The 24195-nt window shown below is 38.6% G+C and overlaps 1 protein-coding gene and 1 long non-coding RNA gene across 2 annotated transcripts in view; one reads left to right on the top strand and one right to left on the bottom strand.

Annotated features, from left to right (window-relative positions):
- Window positions 1-967: 967 nt before the first annotated feature.
- LOC112424088 (serine peptidase inhibitor Kazal type 13) lies at window positions 968-17896 on the top strand. Its single transcript, XM_024788228.2, has 4 exons — window positions 968-1037; window positions 5556-5593; window positions 13550-13677; window positions 17848-17896. Exons 1-4 carry the CDS (start codon window positions 968-970, stop codon window positions 17894-17896), a joined length of 285 nt encoding a protein of 94 aa, XP_024643996.2.
- A 138-nt stretch (window positions 17897-18034) lies between these two features.
- The window catches only part of LOC105466900 (uncharacterized), a 101223-nt gene continuing 95062 nt past the window's right edge, over window positions 18035-24195 (bottom strand). The window contains exon 4 of the long non-coding RNA XR_011624587.1: window positions 18035-23184. This is a non-coding gene — a long non-coding RNA (uncharacterized lncRNA). The remainder of the gene's footprint in view (window positions 23185-24195) is intronic.

The following is a 24195-nucleotide window of genomic DNA, read 5'->3' as shown; positions in this document are numbered from 1 at the left end:
GGGCGTGAGCAAGTTAAGGAAATGGACTAGGAAGGTATCATCTCCCTGGGCGTAAATATTTCACTCACAGCAAAGAAAAGTTGGGCTAAACAAATTATCAATTTAATATGTTTAAACTCTGCTTATATTAATACCAGTTGATTCTTTCAATATCCTATGAAGTTCATACTTTCTGAGGCCTACAATTCTCAGAGACGTTAAACCAAGAATCTGAACTCCCATCTAACTCCAAACTCTGTGATTTCTAGCATCTCACTCAATTCAAGGTCATATGTCACATTTTTTTTTTTTTTCCTGATTCTTGCATCAGGGAAGGTATACACAATTTTTATTAAGCATAACCAACGATTCCATTTTTAACCCATTCTTTATATTTGAGCCCATGTGACTGACCTGGCAAAGAGAAATTTAGCTGGGAAATAAAGGGCTTAAATGTGGGAGAAAGTGGTCCATCCCAGGGAATCACATGTTATAGGGTGATAGGTCCAAGACTGTACAGGACAGCCCTCAGTTTACACCTGTTACCTCAGAATTCTTATGAATTCTTTACATGTTTGTGTTCACTAATAAGAAGGCAGTAGCTTAGGTAATTAACTGTGAGATAATTAAATAATTGTAGGGTGAACCTATGTATAGGTGATAGAATTTGAGTCAACGCTGATGAATCTTGAGCTTAATTTTTCTCCCAGGCCAGAACTGTGATTGTCAGCTAGGTTTTGGCAGAAAAAAAAAAAAAGTCATGTTTTTATGTTTTTCATTTTCCTCTTGAAAGAAAAAGGGGTCTCAGGCCTGAGTTCCTGGAGACCATGTCAGTATAAGAACCACCAGGGCAAGTGTACGGGAATGGTATCACCACAGGGTATTGCGTTCTCTCACATTGGAAAAGCTAGCTGTGCAGGAAACTAAAAACAAAGAATCTTGGGCATGTTCACAGGCCTTATCAAAGAAGAGTGCCATATGAGATCAAATGGCTGCCTTTCCCCACAAGATTATATTTTTCCTGATATCCTCTACTTTGACACATATGGTTTCCTCAGGTGAGTAACCTAAGAGGTTTTGGGAGATAAACTCTGATTTTCTTAAAGTTATAGGAAAGAAAACGAGTAATTTTTGACTTTTATGGGAATGTTTTGCTGAAATGTAAGCCAGTGTAGTCCAAATTGGGTATAATTAAAATATATATTCTTTTTTTTTTTTTTTTTTTTTTTTGAGATGGAGTCTCGCTCTGCCGCCCAGGCTGGAGTGCAGTGGCCGGATCTCAGCTCACTGCAAGCTCCGCCTCCCGGGTTCACGCCATTCTCCTGCCTCAGCCTCCCGAGTAGCTGGGATTACAGGCGCCCGCCACCTCGCCCGGCTAGTTTTTTGTATTTTTTAGTAGAGACGGGGTTTCACCGTGTCAGCCAGGATGGTCTCGATCTCCTGACCTTGTGATCCGCCCGTCTCGGCCTCCCAAAGTGCTGGGATTACAGGCTTGAGCCACCGCGCCCGGCCTAAATATATATTCTTAAATAGAAAAATCAAACTTGTTTTCTACATGGTGGAGTCACAACTTCGTGTCTATTCTGTCGATCCAAAAGAAATCCTCTAGAGCAGAGAAAATTGTGATATTTTTTATTGTAAGCAATATACACTACAATTGTTATTTTTTCCTAGAAAAAATGATGCATTTTCTTATGGCTTTCAAATATGATAAGTGATATGATAAATATGAAAATGAAAAATAAGCCAATGAAAAATAAAAGCTATTTCTGTGATTGATGTTGGGTTGACATGTGTCTTTAGAGTTCAATAGTAAAAATCATGAATGTATAAAAACAAAACCTATGTTACCTGCTGATTATAGAGGGAATAATGCCTCCCCAAAATGTCCAAGTCCTAATCACTTGAACCTGTGAATATGTTGCCTTGCATGGCACAGGGGACTTTGCAGATGTAATTTAGTTAAGGATCCTAAGATTGAAAACTAATACTGGATTATTCAGGTGGAACAATATAATCACAAGGATTCTTATCAGAGGGAGGCAGGAGGGCCGAAGTCAGAGAAGATGTGACAATGGAAGAAGTTAGAATGGTGCAGTAAAAGGGCCATGGGCCAAGGAACTCAGACAGCCTGTAGAAGCTAGAAAAGGTAAGGAAATTAATTCTTCCCTAGAAACTCCAGGAGGAATGCATCACTGCTGACATCTTGACTTTAGGACTTCTAACCTCCAGAATTGTAAGAGAATAAATTTGTGTTGTTTTAAGTCACTACATTTGTGACAATTCATTACAACAGCAATAAGAAAATAGTACACCTGCAAATCAGTTACAAATTAGTAAAGCAGACAGTACAACCTCATGTTTGCATTTCCAGATCATCCTTAAATACATGATACAAAGTAAATGCTCAATAAATGAATGTTTAAAAATGTAGCTATTATCAATTGATTGCCTGCTGTGTGTAGGTTCTCTGTAATATACTTTATTATTTTAAATATGCCTCAGTTGGATAGAATTGGATTAATCACAATACTTGGTTCAATAAATTCCATTGGGTTCAATCAAAAAGCACCATGAATATATAATTCCTGCAAAACTCTAGACTACCAACAAAAGCTCAAATCCAATAATGTAGTATTCAGTGATCCAATTCTCTTGTCTATCTTCATCCAATAAAAACACACTTCTACATCTTTTTTTAATTTATTTTTTCCCAAAATTCTTACTTCAGTTTCAGTCATTCTAAATCTTATGTCCATTCTTCTCGTGCTCTTATTTTTAATATAGTCTTTTATTTATACACATCATGGAAAATATATTTTTATAATTATTTTAACATTTATGTAACATTTATATAACTTGTCATATACAACTTTTTTTTTTTTTTTTTTTTTTTTTTTTTTTTTTTTTTTGGAGACGGAGTCTCTTTCTGTCGCCCAGGCTGGAGTGCAGTGGTGCGATCTCACTGCAAGCTCCGCCTCCTGGGTTCACGCCGTTCTCCTGCATCAGCCTCCCGTGTAGCTGGGACTACAGGCGCCCGCCACCATGCCCGGCTAATTTTATTGTATTTTTAGTAGAGACGGGGTTTCACCGTGTTAGCCAGGATGGTCTCAATCTCCTGACCTCGTGATCCGCCCACCTCAACCTCCCAAAGTGCTGGAATTACAGGCGTGAGCCACGATGCCCTGCCTATTATTAGGACTTTTTAATTCAATATTACATAAGAGAATCTTTTCATCTTTTGAGATTTGCTTTTTCCTACCTACTGTTTAAATTTATACATATTCATGTGTGCAGTTGTTCATTTAGTTTCATCGATGAATAATATCACACCAATGAATAATATCCCAACGTGCGACTATACGCTAATTTCATTACTCTTCTGTTGATGGACATTTGGTTTACTTACAAATTTATGATGTTAAGGGCAGAGCTGGTAGAAATATTCTTACACATGTTTTTTGATGCACATGAACAAGAGTTTCTCTTAGGTATGTATCTAAGAGTAGAGTTGCTATGCTACAATGTGTGTGAATTTTCTATACCAGAAGATAATGCCAGATGGTTCTCCAAAGTTGCTGCATGAACTAATAACTTTTCATTAGAAAACTAAAATTTAAAAAATATTAGATAATAAAAAATGTTTCAGATGATAGTGCAATATATAAATTGAGATTCTTTTTTTGTTTTCCTTCCAGAAGCCCAGTTGTTTTAGTGTGATTTGTGGAAAGGATGATTCTTTTTCCACTAAATTGTTCTTTCACCTTTGCCAAAAAGCACTTGTGTATTTTTGAACTTCTTAGATGCCTATATTTCTGGACTCTATCCTTTTCAGTGATCTATTTTTTATCTTTATGCCAATCTGTTATGCAAATGTCAGACCTTTAGGATGCCAATACTTCCTGTTCTCAGGATCCACACCAGAAATCACAAGTACCGAAACTTCAGGTCTGTCTTTAACAAATTAAGTAAGCCATATTTTAAAAGAAAAATATGTTTACACCAAAATGGGAGGAATGGAACTAACCCAACTTATCTTTGAGTCTATTAGCTGAACTATATACTCTTACTCTGAAGACAAAAAAGTCATTTATACATTGAATTCTAATTTGTAGGCTCACATTTTGCAAAAGCATGGAATAAGAATTCTGTAAATGCAAATATAGTTTTGTTCAATATTGTGAAATTTTACTTCATAAACATTCTTCCCATTTGGATTCCCACCAGGAACCTCTTTCTCAACAGCTAATCTGATCGGTGATAAATGGTATTTCCATATAGTTTTAATTAGCATTTTTCTTAGCATGAGTAAGGCTGAATTTCCTTTAGAGATTCAAGGCTCATTTCTGTATCTTTTTGAGTATGTATACTTGTGTAAATTATATTTGCATGTATATTGTCTGTTCTTCAGTTAGGTTTCTTGTTTTATTCTTCCCTCAATTTTAATGAGTTCTTTATAAATTAGACATATTAGCCCTTTATCAAAAATCTTTTTAGATTGTATATGTTTATTTTTTGCCAGGAAGTTGTTTTAATTTTTTAAGTAAAAACATGCATCTGTGTTTTCTGTTATTGTATTTAGATTAATGAATCATTATAATTAAAAAATTATGTCATTTTAATTATTATATAGTTTTATTTTTTATGTTTAGATCCTGATTCATTTGGAATTAATTCTTATGCATGATGTGCAGTATATACATGTAATTTTGTTTCATTTTTACTAGATGAAGACCTTTATTTTTTTTTCTTGTAACTATATCCAGTTACCTTTGTCGTAAAAATATTCTGACCTTTCAGAAGTAGATAAAAGCATTCTATCTTTTTTGTTCTCTGAAAGAGTGTACATGTAATCAGCAAGACCTATTCCTCAAAAGGTTGGTAGTCTTTTCTTTGTGGGAAGATTTCTAAATATCATGCAGAATTTTCCTCTTAACTTTTGAAAATTCTAACTATATTTTAAATATCACTTAACAGTGACAGATAAGTAAGACCAAAATACAATAAGTACTTTCTTATTTCATTTTCCCACGGGCAGCTAGTAACCCTCTATCCCAGGCAACACCAGCAACCCTCATACAAGCACCCCATAAAGTCAGTATCCTGAAAGCCAGCGAACTCCCTCAGTTTTCTTATCATCCCTGTGTCCACTTTAATTCGGCATCTTGGTAGGAACTGGCCTGATACATTACTTACTATATCATATTTATTTTCTAAATTTTAAAAATGCATGTAATTAACCCAATTGCAGTGAAGAGGAAGCTAAAGCCAACAAAAGTGAAAATAAATAAATAAAATTATTTGTAAATTATATATACAACCTCAAACAGCTTTTACTCTTTCCTTACTGACACAGCAAATTTATAAATAAAATCAAGACTGTGAAAAAGAAAGAATAAATGGATAAAGTAATTTAAAAAGGAATGTTACTGCAAATTCTATTGTTATTAAAATTATTTTGTATACATTTTTGTAAATGAGAAATTACGTTATTCAGTCAGTGACTTCAATAGGTGATATGATATCCCATGGAGAACTATTTCCTTTAACTTACTGTGTTTGTTCTTTATTTGCAGCAATTTTCAAAAAACACGACTTCACTAAATGGCCTAAGGTAAGTTTAAAATTCACAGTTCTAGATCGTAATTCTAGTCTAATCATGCTCTTGACATGAGATCTAAAACTTCATGGAAAGTCAGGCATAGTGGCTCATGCCTGTAATTCCAGAACTTAGGGAGGCTGAGGCGGGAGGATCACTTGAGCCCAGGAGATCAAGGTCAGCCAGAGCAACATAGCAAGATCTTGAGTCTAAAAAAATACAAAAATTAGCCAGGTGTGGTGGGGCAAGCCTATAGCCAGCTACATGGGAGGTTGAGTTGGGAGGGTCACTTGAGGCCAGGAGTTGGAAACTGCAGTAAGCCATAATGGCACCACTGCACTCCAGCCTGGGCAACAGAGTGAAACCCTGTCTATAAATAAATAAATAAATCTTCATGGAGGTAAAGCGGAATGGAAGCATTCTATGTGACCTTGCACATAGACCTCTCCAGAATTAGATTGTCTCCATGTAGCACAAGCTTTACTATGTGGTACATATACACCATGGAATACTATGCAGCCATGAAAAAGAATGAGTTCATGTCCTTTGCAGAGACATGTACGGAGCTGGAAACCATCATTCTCAGCAAATTAACACAGGAACAGAAAACCAAACACCACGTATTCCCACTCATAAGTGGGAGTTGAATAATGAGAACACATGAACACAGGGAGGTGTATATGTGCCATATTTACTAAAATATAATATTTTAGTAAAATAAATATCTTTATAGTCAAATAAAATATTGAGTAAATATATCTCTGAGCATTAAGTAAAATAATACCTTCCATGTGTTCAAACTCACAAAGCTAAACAGTGGTAAATACAAGGTTTATTCTCAGTTTTAATAAGTTTTGGGATACATGTGCAGAACATACAGGTTTGCTACCTAGGTATACATGTGCAGTGTTGGTTTGCCGCACCCATCAACCCATCATCTACATTAGGTATTTCTCTTAATGCTATTCCTCCCCTTGTCCCCATTCCCACAACAGGCCCCAGTGTGTAATGTTCCCCTCCCTGTGTTCATGTGTTCTCGTTATTCAACTCCTACTTATGAGTGAGAATATGTAGTGCTTGGTTTTCTGTTCCTGTGTTAATTTGCTGAGAATGATGGTTTCCAGCTCCACACATGTCCCTGCAAAGGACATGAACTCATTCTTTTTCATGGCTGCATAGTATTCCATGGTGTATATGTGCCACATTTTCTTTATCCAGTCTATCATTGATGGGCATTTGAGTTGGTTCCAAGTCTCTGCTATTGTGAATAGTGCTACAATAAACATATGTGTGCATGTGTTTTTATAGTAGAATGATTTATAATCCTTTGGGTATATACCCAGTAAAGAGATTGCTATGTCAAATAGTATTACTAGTTCTAGATCCTTGAGGACTTGCCACATTGTCCTCCACAATGGTTGAACTAATTTATACTCCCACCAACAGTGTAAAAGCATTCCTATTTCTCCACATCCTCTCCAGCATCTGTTGTTTCCTGACATTTTTTCTTTTTCTTTTTCTTTTTTTTTTTTTTTGACAGAGTCTCACTCTGTCACCCAGGCTGAAGAGCAGTGGCGCATTCTCGGCTTACTGCAAGCACCACCTCCCAGGTTCACACCATTCTCCTGCCTCAGCCTCCCGAGTAGCTGGGACTACAGGCACCTGCCACCATGCTCAGCTAATTTTTTTTGTATTTTTTAGTAGAGATGGGGTTTCACCATGTTAGCCAGGATTATCTCTATCTCCTGACCTGTTAATCCGCCCATCTCGGCCTCCCAAAGTGCTGGGATTACAGGCGTGAGCCACCGCACCCGGCCTGTTTCCTGACTTTTTAATGATCGCCATTCTAACTGGTGTGAGATGGTATCTCGTTGTGGTTTTGATTTGCATTTCTCTGATGACCAGTGATGGTGAGTTTTTTTTCATATGTTTGTTGGCACATAAATGTCTTCTTTTGAAAAATGTCTTCTTTTGAAAAATGTCTGTTCATATCCTTTGCCTACTTTTTGATGAGGTTGTTTTTTCTCTTGTAAATTTGTTTAAGTTCCTTGTAGATTCTGGATATTAACCCTTTGTCAGATGGATAGATTGCAAAAATTCTCTCCCATTCTGTAGGTTGCCTGTTCACTCTGATGATAGTTTATTTTGCTGTGCAGAAGCTCTTTAGTTTAATTAGATCCCATTTGTCAATTTTGGCTTCTGTTCTCAATTGCTTTTGGTGTTTTTTAGTCATGAAGTATTTGCCCATGCCTGTGTCCTGAATGGTATTGCCTAGGCTTTCTTCTAGGGAATTTATGGTTTTAGGTCTTGCATTTAAATCGTTAATCCATCTTGAGTTAATTTTTGTTTGAAGTGTAAGGAAGGGATCCAGTTTCAGTTTTTGGCATATGGTTAGACAGTTTTCCCAACACCATTTATTAAATAGGGAATCCTTTCCCCATTGCTTGTTTTTGTCAAATTTGTCAAAGATCAGATGGTTGTGGATGTGTGATGTTATTTCTGAGACCTCTGTTCTGTTCCATTGGTCTATATAGCTGTTTTGGTTACTGTTGCCTTATAGTATAGTTTGAAGTCAGGTAGTATGATGCCTCTAGCTTTGTTCTTTTTGCTTAAAATTGTCTTGGCTATATGGGCTCTTTTTTGGTTCCATATGAAATTTAAAGTATTTTTTTTCTAATTATGTGAAGAAAGTCTATGGTAGCTTGATGGGAATAGCATTGAATCTATAAATTACTTTGGGCAGTATTGCCATTTTCACAATATTGATTCTTCCTATCCATGAGCATAGGATGTTTTTCCATTTGTTTGTATTCTCTCTTACTTCCTTGAGCAGTGGTTTGTAGTTCTCCTTGAAGCGGTCCTTCACATCCCTTGTAAGTTGTATTCCTAGGTATTTTATTCTCTTTGTAGCAATTGTGAATGGGAGTTCACTCATGATTTGGCACTCTGTTTGTCTATTATCGGTGTATAGGAATGCTTATGATTTTTGCACATTGATTTTGTATCCTGAGACTTTGCTGAAGTTGCTTATCAACCTAAGGAATTTTTGGGCTGAGGTGATGTAATTTTCTAAATGTATGATCATGTCATCTGCAAGCAGAGATAATTTGACTTCCTCTCTTCCTATTTGAATACCCTTTATTTCTTTCTCTTGCCTTAATGCCCTGGTCAGAACTTCTAATACTATGTTGAATAGGAGTGGTGAAAGAGGACATCCTTGCCTTGTGCTGGTTTTCAAAGGGAATGCTTCCAGCTTTTGCCCATTTAGTATGATATTGGCAATGGGTTTTTCATAAATAGTTCTTATTATTTTGAGATACATTCAATCAATACCTAGTTTATGGAGTGTTTTTAGCATGAAGGGGTTTTGAATTTTATTGAAGGTCTTTTCTGCCCCTATTGAGATAATCATGTGGTTTTTGTCATTGGTTTTGTTTATGTGATGGATTGTGTTTATTGATTTGCATATGTTAAATGAACCTTGCATCGCAAGGATGAAGCCAACTCGATCATGGTGGGTAAGCTTTTTGATGGGCTGCTGGATTCGGTTTGCCAGTATTTTATTGAGGATTTTCATATCCATGTTCATCAGGGATCTTGGCATGAAATTTTCTTTTCTTCTTGTGTCTCTGCCAGGTTTTGGTATCAGGATGATGCTGACTCATAAAATGAGTTAGGGAGGAGTCCCTCTTTTTCTATTGTTTGGAACAGTTTCAGAAGGAATGGTATCAGCTCCTCTTTGTACCTCCAGTAGAATTCAGCTGTGAATCCATCTGGTTCTGGGCTTTTTTTGGTTGGTAGGCTATTAATTACTGCCTCTATTTCAGGACTTGTTATTGGTCTATTTAGGGATTCGACTTCTTCCTGGTTTAGTCTTGGGAGGATGTATGTATCCAGGAATTTATCCATTTCTTCTAGATTTTCTACTTTATTTGCATAGAGGTGTTTATAGTATTCTCTGATTGTAGTTTGTATTTCTGTGGGATTGGTGGTGATATCCCTTTATCATTTTTTATTGTGTCTATTTCATTCTTCTCTCTTTTCTTCTTTGTCTGGCTAGCAGGCTGTTTTCAAAAAACCAGCTCCTAGATTCATTGATTTTTTGAAGGGGTTTTTGAGTCTCTATCACCTTCAGTTCTGCTCTGATCTTAGTTATTTCTTGTCTTCTGCTAGCTTTTGAATTTGTCTGTTCTTGCTTCTCTAGTTCTTATAATTGTGATGTTAAGGTGTCAATTTTAGATCTTTCCCACTTTCTCCTGTGGGCATTTATTGCTATAAATTTCCCTCTAAACACTGCTTTAGCTGTATCCCATAGATTCTGTTACGTTGTGTCTTTGTTCTCATCAGTTTCAAAGAATATCTTCATTTTTACCTTAATTTTGTTATTGACCCAGTAGCCATTCAGGAGCAGGTTGTTCTGTTTCCGTGTAGTTGTGCAGTTTTGAGTGAGTTTCTTAATCCTGAGTTATAATTTGATTGCACTGTGGTCTGAGAGGCTGTTTGTTATGATTTCCCTTCTTTTGCATTTGCTGAGGAGTGTTTTACTTCCAATAATGTGTTCAATTTTAGAATACGTGTGATATGGTGCTGAGAAGAATATATATTTTGTTGATTTGGGGTGGAAAGTTCTGTAGATGTCTATTAGGTCCACTTGGTCCAGAACTGAGTTCAAGTCCTGAATATCCTTGTTAATTTTCTGTCTCATCAATCTATCTGCCATTGGGGTGTTAAAGTCTCCCACTATTATTGTGTGGGAGTGTAAGTCCCCTTGCAGGTCTCTAAGAACTTGCTTTATGAATCTGGGTGCTCCTATATTGGGTGCATATATATTTAGGATAGTTAGCTCTTCTTGTTGCATTGATCCCTTTACCATTATGTAATGGCCTTCTTTGTCTCTTTTTGTGTTTGTTGGTTTAAAGTCTGTTTTATCAGAGACTAGAATTGCAACCCTTACTTTTTTTTGCTTTCCATTTGCTTGGTAAATCTTCCGCCATCCCTTTATTTTGAGTCTATGTGTGTCTTTGCACATGAGATGGGTCTCCTGGATACAGCACACTGATGGGTCTTGACTCTTTATCCAATTTGCCAGTCTGTGTCTTTTAATTGGGGCATTTCGCCCATTTACATTTAAGGTTAATATTGTTATATGTAAATCTGATCCTGTCATTATTATGCTAACTAGTTATTTTGCCCATTAGTTGATGCAGTTTCTTCATAGTGTTGACAGTCTTTACATTTTGGTATGTTTTTGCAGTGGCTAATACCAGTTTTTCCTTCCCATGTTTAGTGCTTCCCTCAGGAGCTCTTGTAAGGCAGACCTGGTGGTGACAAAATCCCTAGTATTTGCTTGTCTGTGAAGGATTTTATTTCTCCTTCCCTTATGAAGCTTAGTTTGGCTGGATATGAAATTCTGGGTTGAAAGTTCTTTTCTTTAAGAATGTTGAACATTGACTCCCACTCTCTTCTGGCTTGTAGAGTTTCTGCAGAGAGATTCACTGTTAGTTTGATGGGCTTCTTTTTGTGGGTAATCCGACCTTTCTCTCTGGCTGCCCTTAACATTTTTTCCTTCATTTCAACCTTGGTGAATCTGAAAATTATGTCTCTTGGGGTTGCTCTTCTTCAGGAGTATCTTTGTGGTGTTCTCCGTTTATCCCAAATTTGAATGTTGGTCTGTCTTGCTAGGTTGGGGAAGTTCTCCTGGATATTATCCTGAAGTGTGTTTTCCAACTTGGTTCCATTCTCCCCATCACTTTCAGGTATACCAGTCAAACGTAGGTTTGGTCTTTTCACATAGTCCCATATTTCTTGAAGGCTTTGTTAATTCCTTTTCATCCTTTTTTCTCTAATCTTGTCTTCATACTTTCTTTCATTAAGTTGATCTTCAATCTCTGATATCCTTTTGTTTGCTAATTGATTTGGCTATTGATACTTATGTATGCTTCATGAAGTTCGCATGCTGTGTTTTTCATCTTCATCAGGTCATTTATGTTCTTCTCTAAACTGGTTATGCTAGTTAGCAGTTCCTGTAACCTTTTATCAAGGTTCTTAGCTTTCTTGCATTGGGTTAGAACACACTCCTTTGACTCACAGGAGTTTGCTATTACCCACCTTCTGAAGCCTACTTCTGTCAATTTGTCAAACTCATTTTCCATCCAGTTTTGTTTCCTTGCTGCCAAGGAGTTGTGATCCTTTGGAGGGGAAGAGGCCTTCTGAGTTTTGAAATTTTAAGCCTTTTTGGGCTGATTTTTCCTCATCTTCATGGATTTATCTACCTTTGGTCTTTGATGTTGGAGACCTTCAGATCGAGTTTTTGCATGGTCATCCTTTTGTTTGATGTTGATACTATTGCTTTCCATTTGTTAGTTTGCCTTCTAACAGTCAGGCCCCTCTTCTGCAGGTCTGCTGGAGTTTGCTGGAGGTCCACTCCAGCCCCTGTTTGTCTGCTTATCACCAGTAGAGGCTGCAGAACAGTAAAGATTGCTGCCTGCTCCTTCCTCCAGAAACTTTGTCCCAGAGTGGCACCCGCCAGATGCCAGCCAGAACTCTCTTCTTGGAGGTGTCTGTAGACCCCTGCTGGGAGGTGTCTCCCCATCAGGAGGCACGGGGGTCAGGGACTCACTTGAGGAGGCAGTCTATCCCTTAGCTGAGCTCAAGCACTGTGCTGGGAGATTCACTGCTCTTTCTAGAGCCAGCAAGCAGGAACCTTTAAGTCTGCTGAAGATGCACCCAGAGCAGCCCCTTCCCCCAGGGGCTCTGTTCTAGGGAGATGGGGGTTTTATCTATAAGCCCCTGACTGGGGCTGCTGCCTTTTTGTTAGTGATGCCCTGCCCAGGGAGGAGAAATCTAGAGAGGCCATCTGGCTACAGCAGCTTTGCTGAGCTGCAGTGGGCTCCACCCAGTCTGAACTTCCCAGCGGCTTTGTTTACATTGTGAGGGGAAAACCGCCTACTCAAGCCTCAGTAATAGCGGACGCCCCTCCCCCCACCAAGCTTGAGTGTCCCAGGTAAACTTCAGACTGCTGTGCTGTCACCGACAATTTCAAGCTGGTGGATCTTAGCTTGCTGGGGTCTGTGGGGATGGGACCTGCTGAGCAAGACCACTCAGCTCCCTGACTTCAGCCCCCTTTCCACAGGAGTGAACAGTTCTGTCTCGCTGGCGTTCCAGGCACCTCTGGGGTTGAAAAAACTCCTGCAGTTAGCTCAGTGTCTGCCCAAATGGACACCCAGTTTTGTGCTTGAAACCCAGGGCCCTGGTGCGGTAGGCACCCAAGGGAATCTCCTGGTCTGCAGGTTGCGAAGACTGTGGGAAAAGCATAGTATCTGGGCTGGATAGCACTGTCCTTCACAGCACAGTCTCTCATGGCTTCCCTTGGCTAGGGGAGGGAGTTCCCTGACCCCTTGCACCTCCCAGGTGAGGTGACGCCCCACTCTGCTTCTGTTCACCCTCTGTGGGCTGTACCCACTGTCTAACCAGTCCCAGTGAGATGCGTCAGGTACCTCAGTTGGAAATGCAGAAATCACCCACCTCTGCATTGGTCTCATTGGGAGCTGCAGACCAGAGCTGTTCCTATTCAGCCATCTTGCCCGAGAGTTTTAATAAGTTTTAACACAAAATCCTTATTCTGACCAATGACACTTGAGGGCTGTCCTCTAGAAGTTAACAAACACATACGTATCTCCACTCATAAACTTCCTACTGGAACTGAAACATGAAGGCTAAGTGAAAACTTTGCATTCAAGGTTAAACAGGAATATTAAAATGGTTATGACTTGAAGAGATGATAAGATGGGTGGAGACACTACAATCAGAAAAAGAAACTGGCCTGACAGAAGACCACAGCACAGGGAATCCTTGATAAGATTAATTGACTGTTATGATTTACTATTATTTTTAAGTTGGGCAGAAGTGACAGGAAGAAATAGATGGAAGAGAATCTATTATTTGTTATTTTATGGTATCATGTACTTGCAGCCCCCATGTAAAATGTATCAGCCACCGGAACCATTTTACGATGTAGACTGCCCTGATGTAATAGCACCTGTTTGTGCCTCAAATGGCCGCACTTTCCAGAATGAGTGTTACTTTTGTGTGGAGCAGTGGTAAGTACAGAATAAACTGCCATTACTTTTTGCCTCTACTTCTTCACAGAAATTTCAAAGAAACTTAGTCAAGGAATTGGGTTTTACTGATGCATACTTTTTTTAAAAAAAATAGCCTGTATTATTTACAAAAACTGGGGACAGACTACAGACAGAGTGAAGAAAGAAAGTCTCCTAGAATTAGTTAATATTCAAAGTTGAATCATTTAAAAAAGAAAAAAGGCTTACATAATGTTTTGGGAGAACTGTACAGAGATTATATTTGTGAGTAATCTATAGATTATATTCAAGGAATGAATGGAAATCTAGTTATTTTTTTTAAAACTCAACTTTTTTTATACGTCACATTGACAAACCTATGAATAGCACCTATCAGTGTTTGGTAGCTATTAAGAGGCATAGAAAAAGATGCAGATGCAGATGCAGCTATAGACATAGACAAAGGTATAAACATAGATGCAGGTATAGATACACACACAAGTAGCAAAGGGGTTTTGTGTTCTCACATGTATAAAAATTGACGGTCAACTTTTCATATTGTTTTTGCCTTTCAAATAAATTCAGTAGGAAATTTAGACTAAAGAATCAATAATATTCCTTATAATATATATTTAGCTCCATTCAAAATTGTTTTCACAAATTAGTCCTGTATCTTGTCAGTTAACTTCTTCATGACCTGTGAGATCTTCTCTGTTGGGGATCCCCCAAGACTATCTTCAGGTTTGAGGATTCAGGAGGACTCATAAAACTCAGAAGAGCTGTTATATTCATGGTAACTGTTTATTACAATGAAAGGATACAAACTAAAATCAGCAAAGACCAAAGATGCATGAGGTGGAGTCCCCGAGAGAGCAGGCACAAGTTTCCAGCTGTCTTCTCCCAGTGGACTCACAGAAGTGATACCTAATTCTGCCTGCTACCATGACAACACACATGAAGCATTGCTGCTACCATGACAACACACATGAAGCATTGCTTACCAGGGAAGCTCACCCAAGATGTGGTGTTCAGACTGTTTAATGGGGGTTAGTCAAGTAGGCACAGAACACCTACATGGCTGATCTTAAATACTTAATCTCCAGCTCCTGCCCAGCCAGAGATCAAATTGGCATAGACTGGTTCAGGACCCTAGGTAAACAACAACAGGTGTTCATTATAAATTTCATGGCAAGCATAAACTCTTTGGCAGACCCAGGTCCTAGATATACACACATACCCTATTGCACAGAATATTCCAAGGGCTTGTAGGTTATCTGCCAGGAGCTGGTTTGAGCATGCCAAGCCTGCTGAGCCAACTCTTCTGCACAGCTTTCTTTGAAAATAATCCTCATGAGCTTCTAGTATCATGTTGCCCTTCCATGAGGATTATTCCATTTCAGAGGATAATTGAAATGTCCTTTAACGAAAAAGAATGTAAATGTATAAATGTAAGTTAACCAGGTCTCTACTAATGGCGCTACTGTTCTCATTCAAAGATGAGCTAGAATTCAGGAGTGTTACCAGACTATATAGAATAATTAAGTTACATTATCCTTCCTTCCTAATGTGGTTACTGTTGGTTTCTTAGGAATGAGATAGTCAGAAAAGAGACTTGGAAATGTCTTTGTAGCTCTTCCATGTAATATTTCTGTTATACTACTACTTTAGTAGTGTGTGTTATACACCACACACACTACTAAAAAGAGCAGTGTAAGAGGGTCTCCCTCATAATGCCCTGGCCTTTGGAAAATCACATAGAATGAGGCAGACACGCAGTGTGGGCCTTGATCTGCTGGACTATTACTTCACAACTTCCCACAAAGATCATTCTGAGATTCCTTTCAGGCTCACCTAGGAAATGTGAGGAGGCCATAACCTCACAGAGCAGTGTTAGCAGCTCAAATATCAGGCCTCAGATATCTTTGGCAAAAACGGGGAAGAGGTTAAAGAAACAATCCCTTCTTTCCTTCCTTCCTCTCTCCCTTCCTTTCCTTCCTCTCTTCCTTCCTGTCTTCCTTCATCAATTCCTTGCCTCCTTCCTTCCTTCCTTTCTTCCTTTCCTTCCTGCCTTGCTTGCTTCCTTCTTTCCTCCCTCCCTCCCTTTCCTTCCTTCCTTCCTTCCTTCCTCCCTCCCTCCCTTTCCTTTCAGTTAACTTAAAGGTTATCTGAAACCTTCCTGCCTTCCCTTGCTTCCTTCTTTCCTCCCTCCCTTTCCTTCCCTCCTTCCTTCCTTCCTTCCTTCTTTCCTTCCTTCCTTCCTCCCTCCCTCCCTCCATCTGTTTCCTTTCTCCCTCCCTCCATCCATCCATTTCCTTTCTCCCTCCCTCCCTCCTTCCCTTCCCCTTCCTTCCTTCCTTCCTTCCTTCCTTCCTTCCTTCCTTCCTTCCTTCCTTCCATTTTTCCTTCCTACTTTCTTCCATCCTTCCTTGGGCTTCTAAGTCATCCTCCAGAAGTTGGTAATAATTCCTGGTGTAGTAATTCCTTCCTTCCTTCCTTCCTTCCTCCCTCCCTCCCTCTCTCCCTCTTTCCTTCTTTCCTTCCTATCTACCTTGTAACTCTGAGAGATGTACTGTGACCACTCTAGTTTTTATTTCTCAGTCTAAGAATAAATGAAGAGCTCTGCTGGTTAAAATAGTTAAAAACTGTTCAGTAACATTGTAGCCAATATGAGCACAGTTCATATCAAACATATCTTATTCTGGAACACAGAAAATTAATTCCAATGGCAGGAATGGTGCAGTGACATGCATTTTTGCTTAATTCTCCATATGACCTGAATGTGTAAACTTAATTTCCATGCCATTTCTATATCTTGGGGCAAGAAGAATAGTCCTAATGCTCTTTTGAGTGATGGGAGGAGAAGGGTAATTCCTTGGTCTCTGCTCTTGGCAGTGTTTTGAGGAAAAAGCCCTGGCAAATTGGACTCACTGCTCTCAGAGAGATCTGCCACTTGTAAACAATGTAAAATCTTTGAAAAATAATGATGAATCCAAGACTTGGCCAGAATTTATAAAGTCATATTCACTATCCTTAATGAATCCCTCAAGCCTACTCAGTCTAGCACTCTGGAAATATATGCTAAGAAAAGAGAACATTACATGAAACAGTCCATACTCTTAAAAAGCTTGTGGTCTTATTTGGCAAAAAGAACATATGCATACAAAGTTGATGAGAATAGAAAGCAACCTTGGTTTTGTTGGAAAAAATGATGTTTTAATAAGTTTTGAAATCATTGATAGAATTTACCCACAAATACAGATTTCAAACTTGCTTAGTGATACTAAGCAAGGATTTATCAGGCAATAAATAAGCCTCAACTGCCTCATAGTAGCTCCCTGTTCAAATGGAGATCACATGTTCCAAACAACCATAGTTCTTCCTCTCTCTTTTGTAATGGAAGTGGTTCACATCACTTATTTATATTACCCACTAGGCTCCAAGCATTTATGTTTGCCATTCTTGAACCAAATGAGTGCATTAGATATATATCAAAGGTGAGCCTGATTATAGGGGTTGGTGTGGGAAGTCTCTTGAAGAACGAGAGGGCTAAAGGAGTTTTAAAGAAATGGAACACAAAAAAGAAAAAGGATTGTTCAATCTACACAGTGCCAACTGTTTGGGAAAACACTTGGAATCAAGAAAGTGTGCAGTGTCTTTAGAGATGTAATACAAATATGATGATGAAAGAAATATTATGTATTTAGAGAATGGTAATATGTAAAGATGGAAAATAAGAGGTTAGTCTTCTGTGAAACATAAATGCCCAAGAAAGGGGAATAGACTACAATCAATAGACAGTGTGAAAACAGTGAAAAATTTGAGCACAGAGCGAACTGTGTGAATTATGCATAGCATTATTGCTGTGGTTATCTTTTACCTCTTGGTAAAAAAAAAAAAAAAAAAGAAAATCTGGTATTTCTATGTTGAACTGAAAGGTATTGAGATGGGAATGGGTTAGGGGATGAAAAACTCTACATAAAAAATGTCATAGGACACCTTTTGAATAATCAAGACATGGAGAAAGAATGTACAAACTATAGTGGTAACCAAGAAAAATGAAGAATGTAAAGGGAATTTAAAAGCAGCTCCCTTCTCAGGACCTCTTTTAGAAGATAAGGAAAAGTACATTCAATACCAATGTTCACTTTCCTTATGATACTAATCTGCTTTTTTTTTTCCTCTTCTCTTTAGGGAATTTGGTTTTTATATAGAATTTGAAAAATATGGAAAATGTGATTAATGGATAACAGAGGACCTACACTTGCTTATTCTTTTTTTCTACTTAATTCAGAAAAGTATTTCTTTTGGAGTATGAGGATGTAAATTAAATAACATCCCTATGCTGTACTTAAATGTCGAACAAAATGGGAGACAAAAATAAAGGAATCAAACTAACAAGAACCAAATATCACATTTATTACAAATAAACAACAAAAGAGCTGATATTCATTTCTATGTATTGATTGCTTTAAGTCATCTTCCTCCCATTTTGGGTAGTTTAAATTATCTTCACCAGTTGGGCTTGTTAACCCAACTGTTATATCTTGTTGTATCTTGTTATATCTTGTTACCCAAAATTATACTTACCACCAATTGCAGGCCTATCTGCAGAATTAAACCCTACCCCATTAATATAATTAAAAGACATGGAGCAAAAGAGAAAATATCCTTCCTACAAAAGACAAAGTCCAAAGGAAGGAATCACTGAGTTACCCAGGCCTACTGCTGTTTTTTACCATTTGCAAATGGATGTTATACTTTCTGTGGTTGGAGAAGTAAAAGACCATGGAGAGAGGAGGAGTATTAGGCTACTGGATGATTCCTACTCAAAGAAAGAAAGGACGCTGGTATGGAAATAAGGAGACATGAATTTTGCCCTCAATTTTGCCACTGATTAACTATAATTTTGGGTCACATTCACTATCAGTGTCTCTGGCCATAGTGGCTTTAAATTTTTCTTGATTCCACTTACTGTTTTGTTTATGCAAAAGAGTAAGTCATCCACTTTACTGGTATCTAGCCTTATATATATATTGAAGATCCTGATGAAATACACTATGGCTCCTTCATTTGTTAGCAAGATTGGGATTTGAAAATCCACTATAGGTTTACATCAGAAAGTAGAAATATTGTAGCAACAATGAGTGTTGTTAGTAGCTAGTATGGGAACTAAGGAGTGAAAAAATCAAATAGAGTAGACATCTTTTGCTGATGTTTCTATAACCAGCCATCCATATTCTAGAAACTAACATTCAATTATCTTTTTGTGATTAACCTTACCCTCAAGGTTGTGTCTTCATTTGTGTTAACTTCATCATGATCTGGGGTGGAACACATAATCTGGGCCTATGCACATCTACAGATGGAAGTCCCTTGGTCACAGACACTAGTGCAGGCATCAGCACATGACCTAAAACAGATCCATTGATATTCTGCTCCTTACCTAGAAATCCTAAGAGAAAGATTGTCACTCTTTTTTCCTGGGATGTGTTTTCTCAGAGCCACAGGCAGCAATCTTGTAAGAACAAATGGGAGCCCCTTTAAGAATGAAGTTAAAGAGCAGAGGAAACAGAAACAAGAGATACAGGGAAAATATATTCTGATGGCACTGATTTTCTGTCTCCAGCCATGCCATGCCTAAATTATTTGTTTTTGTTTTTGTTTTTTTTGGGAGGGGGGATGGAGTCTCGCTCTGTCACCCAGACTGGAGTGCAGAGGCGCAATCTCGGCTCACTGCAAGCTCCGCCTCCTGGGTTCACGCCGTTCTCCTGCCACAGCCTCCCGAGTAGCTGGGACTACTGGCGCCCGCCAGCACACCCGGCTAATTTTTTGTATTTTTAGTAGAGACGGGGTTTCACCGTGTTAGCCAGGGTGGTCTCGATCTTCTGACCTTGTGATCCTCCCGCCTTGGCCTCCCAAAGTGCTGGAATTGCAGGCATGAGCCACTGCGCCCGGCCACCATGCCTAAATTATATCTACTCTTTGACTTTTCTTTTATAGGTAATAATACATTTCTGCTTCTCTTACACAGTTGGCATCATGTTTTCTGTTCTCTGAGATAAGCCAAATGATAAATTAAAGAACAGTGTATCAAAGGAAAACAGACTCCCTAGATTTTTCACTTTTGCAAAGATCCTTTCCCAAAGCCTATTTGTATTGGAGACCAGAGCCTTTTCCCTGGTTACAAAGGCAGTATAGGCATCCAAGCGCAGACATTTTCTACTATACATAAAATGTTAACATCTTACTTCAACATAATAAAAGTCATATATGAGAGACCCACAGCTAGTATCATGCTGAACAGGGAAAAACTAAAAGCCTTTCCTCTAAGTCTGGAACAAGACAAGGATGTCCACTTTCACCACTGTTATTGGACATAGTGCTGAAAGTCCTAGCCAGAGCAATCAGACCAAGATAAAGAAATAAAGAGCATCCAAATTTTTTAAAGAGTTAACTTCTATGACAAGTTGAATATACATTGCATGGTTACAGAAAGTCATCTTCCTGCAAAAACAAAGGTTCAAAATCTATATACTCTATTAGAGAGCTCATAATCAGGACAACAGAGCCTTTTTGTCCAAGGAGACTAGAAGACCAGCTTGACCGCTGCCTGTGCAGAGTTTTGGCAAGCAGCCTTGTCTAAGTCATATCACATTCTCTTACAATTTTGTGCTTCTTATCCCCAGCCCTTCTTTCCATGGCTCTCTTCCCTCATGAATATTTCCACTGTATCCTACAGACCTTTTGTGCTGTTTACCAAATGCTACTTGCGCCTCCTTGCCCCTGCTGACTCGGGTGTTTCCCCCAAGGACACTCTTGACATTGGAATAGTGAGAATAGGGGATGCCCGTTCTTCTCCAGGGTTGTGGAGAACAGACTGGAATCATCTTGATTTTCTGAGGCAGCTTTCAGGCCATCATTTATCTGCCCTGCTGGAAAAGCAATGTTAAGGCACATGCCAGGTGAATCGCTAACAATACCTCATCTCTGCTGTCTAGACCCTGGTTATATCCCCATAAGTAATCCAGGCCTTTTGGCCTCTAACACACACAGCCTTTCTTGACAACATTCATGTCAATCTCCTACAGGGCTCCTATGTCCACCTAGTTTATTTATCCAAACCTTTGGCCTCACATTTTCTTAGTCCAGACATTTTAAATGTCAGGCGTGGTATGCTTGAGTGTGTTTATATGCTTGTGATACACATTTGTGCCATTCTAATTTAAGATTCATTTCTAGTCTAAGAGTTCATGACACAGAGAGCTTTCAAGGCACTCAACACCTCTAGGATCAGTACTGGTGGATAAATTTTACTTATGAAGGAAATGCTCTCCCCCTAACAGAAAATAATGTCTGTTCTTGAAAACTGTAAAGGATGCTACCCCAGTGAATGTCCGTGGGCAGAGTAGGTTTTCTCAGGGCTAAGTGTGGCACTGAGGTGCAGTGAGCTGAGGGATGGACATGCAGCACTGAGGCTTAGGTTCACTTCCTCCTGCCACACATGTGACTGCCATTCCTTGAGTACCCCCTTCTCTACCTTCAATGCCATTTTTTACGCCTAATGTATGGGACTCCAGCAAACACTAAAGAGCATGTTTGAGAAAATGCCTTTTATAGAGATGGGTGTGTAATATCACTCACTACATTTTACATTATTAATAATTGGTTTATTGCCATATATATATATATATATAGTTATATATATATGACCATGCTTTTCACACACTCAACTCATTTCAAACGGATTCCAGGCTAAACTGAAATATGTATCTAACAATGCCCTGAGATGCAGTAGGGACAGCTCCATTTACGGGCTTACCTGAAGTGGGAGAAGCTCTCTGCTCTTCTCTCATTTATATTAACAAATGCAAACAAACACTTCAAGGCACAACCTGAAGTGTACTAAAGGATATTCTGGTGGTAAGGTGACTTTCCCTGGGTGTGAAAAATATATTCTTTCATGTTACAAATTCACTTGAGAAACTATAGGATAAAAGATACAAGCTTAAAAATATCTTTTGTATCCTCTTCATTCATTGGTTATGAAATTATGCATGTCAAGCATTTTACTGAATGTTTTTCCTGTTATTTCATTTAATCCTCACAACAAAATTATGTTACACATGATGCATCTCCACTTTGCATGTTCGACATATATTTATTTAATGAACATGTATCAATCAACTTATAAATTCTGATCTCTGATGAAGATCCAAGGGGAATTTAAAGATAGTATCACCGTCAACATGGAAGAGAAACACAAATAGCTAAGGATAAAAACATAAGAAAAGTAGCACCTTCTATTTTGACTGCTTTGTAGTTGAATGACTTATTAGACATCTAGGCCAAATTGCCCTCTAAATATCTAGGTCTGGAAATCAGAATTAGGATAGGGCTGACGAAAAGTTTAGAAGTCATCAGTGGATAGGTATTGGAGCAGAAGAGGTAAACTAAGACCTCCACCCCCTCCCCACCCCCCAACACACACACACATATACACATAGCTGTGGCCTTTTAACTCATTTCCTGGGTAAAGCCCATGATAGAATAGTGACCACATGTTAATAAAAGGAAGAAGAAGGAGAGCCAAGCATTTTTGGGGAGTAGGTATGCTTTTGAGCAGGAGAGAGTGAATTGATATCATTTGATCCCCTAGTTCCAGCATACCTAATGCTCACTCCATCTCATCCTACTCCAATTATATCATTGTATTACTCCGTTCTTTCACTGCTATAAAAAAAAAACCTGAGACTGCATAATTTACAAAGAAAAGAAGTTTAATTGGCTCATGATTCTGCAGGCTGTGCAGGAAGCACAGAGGCTTCTGCTTCTGGGGAGGCCTCAGGAAGCTTCCAATCATGGTGGAAAGCAAAGGGGGAGAGAGGTGCCTCACGTGGTGGGAGCAGGAGCAAGAGGGAGAGAGAGGTGAGGTGCCACACACTTTGAAACAACCAGATCTCATGAGGACTCATCATCGCGAAGACAGCACCAAGGTGGATTGCGTTACACCATAAGAAACCGCCCACATGATCCCATCACCTCCCACCAGGACCCACCTCCAACACTGGGGAATACAATTCTACATGAGATTTGGACGGGGACACAAATACAAACCGTATCAATCAGTCAATAAATTATTTTACTTTTTGGTTTAATCTGGTTATAATTCGTCATTTATAATGGGAAGATTTTGACTAATACAGAGGAATGAGATCATTATTATGCATGAAGACTGCACAGATTAAAAAGTGAAGCTCTCTGCCTTTGGCTCCCTTGTGCCCTGGAACATTACCTGTTACTACCTCTAGATGGCAGCCTCATTCTTCTGTCTTGCCTTATTTAACTAGTTCTTTATTTCACTAGAAGGGTCCAGAGAGCCGTGCATAACTACATTCTCCATCACCTTTCCAGTTAAACACACAGTCCAGTTCTGCTGGCAATAGAGACCCTCACCTTCTTTCATCTCTTCCCTCTTTTCTTTTGTGTCCTCCTGGTCAGTAGGTTCCATCAGGATGGCTCTCTCTGGAGCTGGAAAGAAAGAGTTTCAGGTTTTTCCCGTTTCAAAAAGTAAAGCAGCTTCTAAAATACAGACATTTGTGTTAATATTGTCTGTCTATTATAGCCCAACACTATTTCATTATTTAGTCTATATCTCTGCTTTACACAAAATAACAAAAACAAAAATGACATCTTCTCTTCAAAAGAGAGATTGAAAGGAACAATCCTGTATTACCACAGAATACAAAAAAAAAAAAATCAAAGAAAATTGTATCCTTTCTTTTCCTCCCTTCAAAATATAGAGCTCACAATTATTCTATTTTAGTAGGAAAACAAACATGCAAAGTCTAGAAACCCCTGATTTATAAATGTCTTCACTATTGTGTGAAAATCCTGTGCCGGTTGAAAGACAAACATGAATACAAACGTGAAAGGGAGGACGTTTGGAGGGGGCTCTGGGTGTGAGCTGAGAATGGAAATAATCATCCGAGGTTCCAGATGAGAACACAGGTGTTCCATTACAGGAACAGGCAGTGTGACACTAGGACACAGCACATGGGCAGAGATAGAGCTGTAACAATAATTAGCCCAGGTTCAGGGAACACATGTACCATGCCAAGTACCATAGCATATTTTATGCGCCTTGTCTCAATTGATCCTCTCCACAGTCTTATAACCCTAATACCATTATCACCCCTATACTACAAATGAGGGAACTAAACTCACACAAGGTAAGTAAACTATGTAATTTTGTAGTTCACGAAGAAGGACTGACATTCAAACTCAAACTATCCTGCTTCTAACCGCAACCTTATGTTGTCAAACCCAAATGGAACCAGAAAAAAAGAGGACAGGTAAAGGTGATTATAAGAGATTTTCAAAAAAGTACAGACCCATATCTTCTTAAAAATATTAGTCTCTTCTTTAAGAAAGTATTCTGCCTAGATGTAATAATGAATTAATAGTAGTTTCAACAATTTAAGGACATTGAACAAGAGCCTGACTCCTCTAGATAAAAGTGCAGAACATAGTTTACCTCTA

Source organism: Macaca nemestrina, chromosome 6 (assembly GCF_043159975.1).
Source record: "Macaca nemestrina isolate mMacNem1 chromosome 6, mMacNem.hap1, whole genome shotgun sequence".
NCBI classification, from domain to species: Eukaryota; Metazoa; Chordata; class Mammalia; order Primates; family Cercopithecidae; genus Macaca; species Macaca nemestrina.
This window is presented reverse-complemented; position numbering and strand designations above follow the sequence as displayed.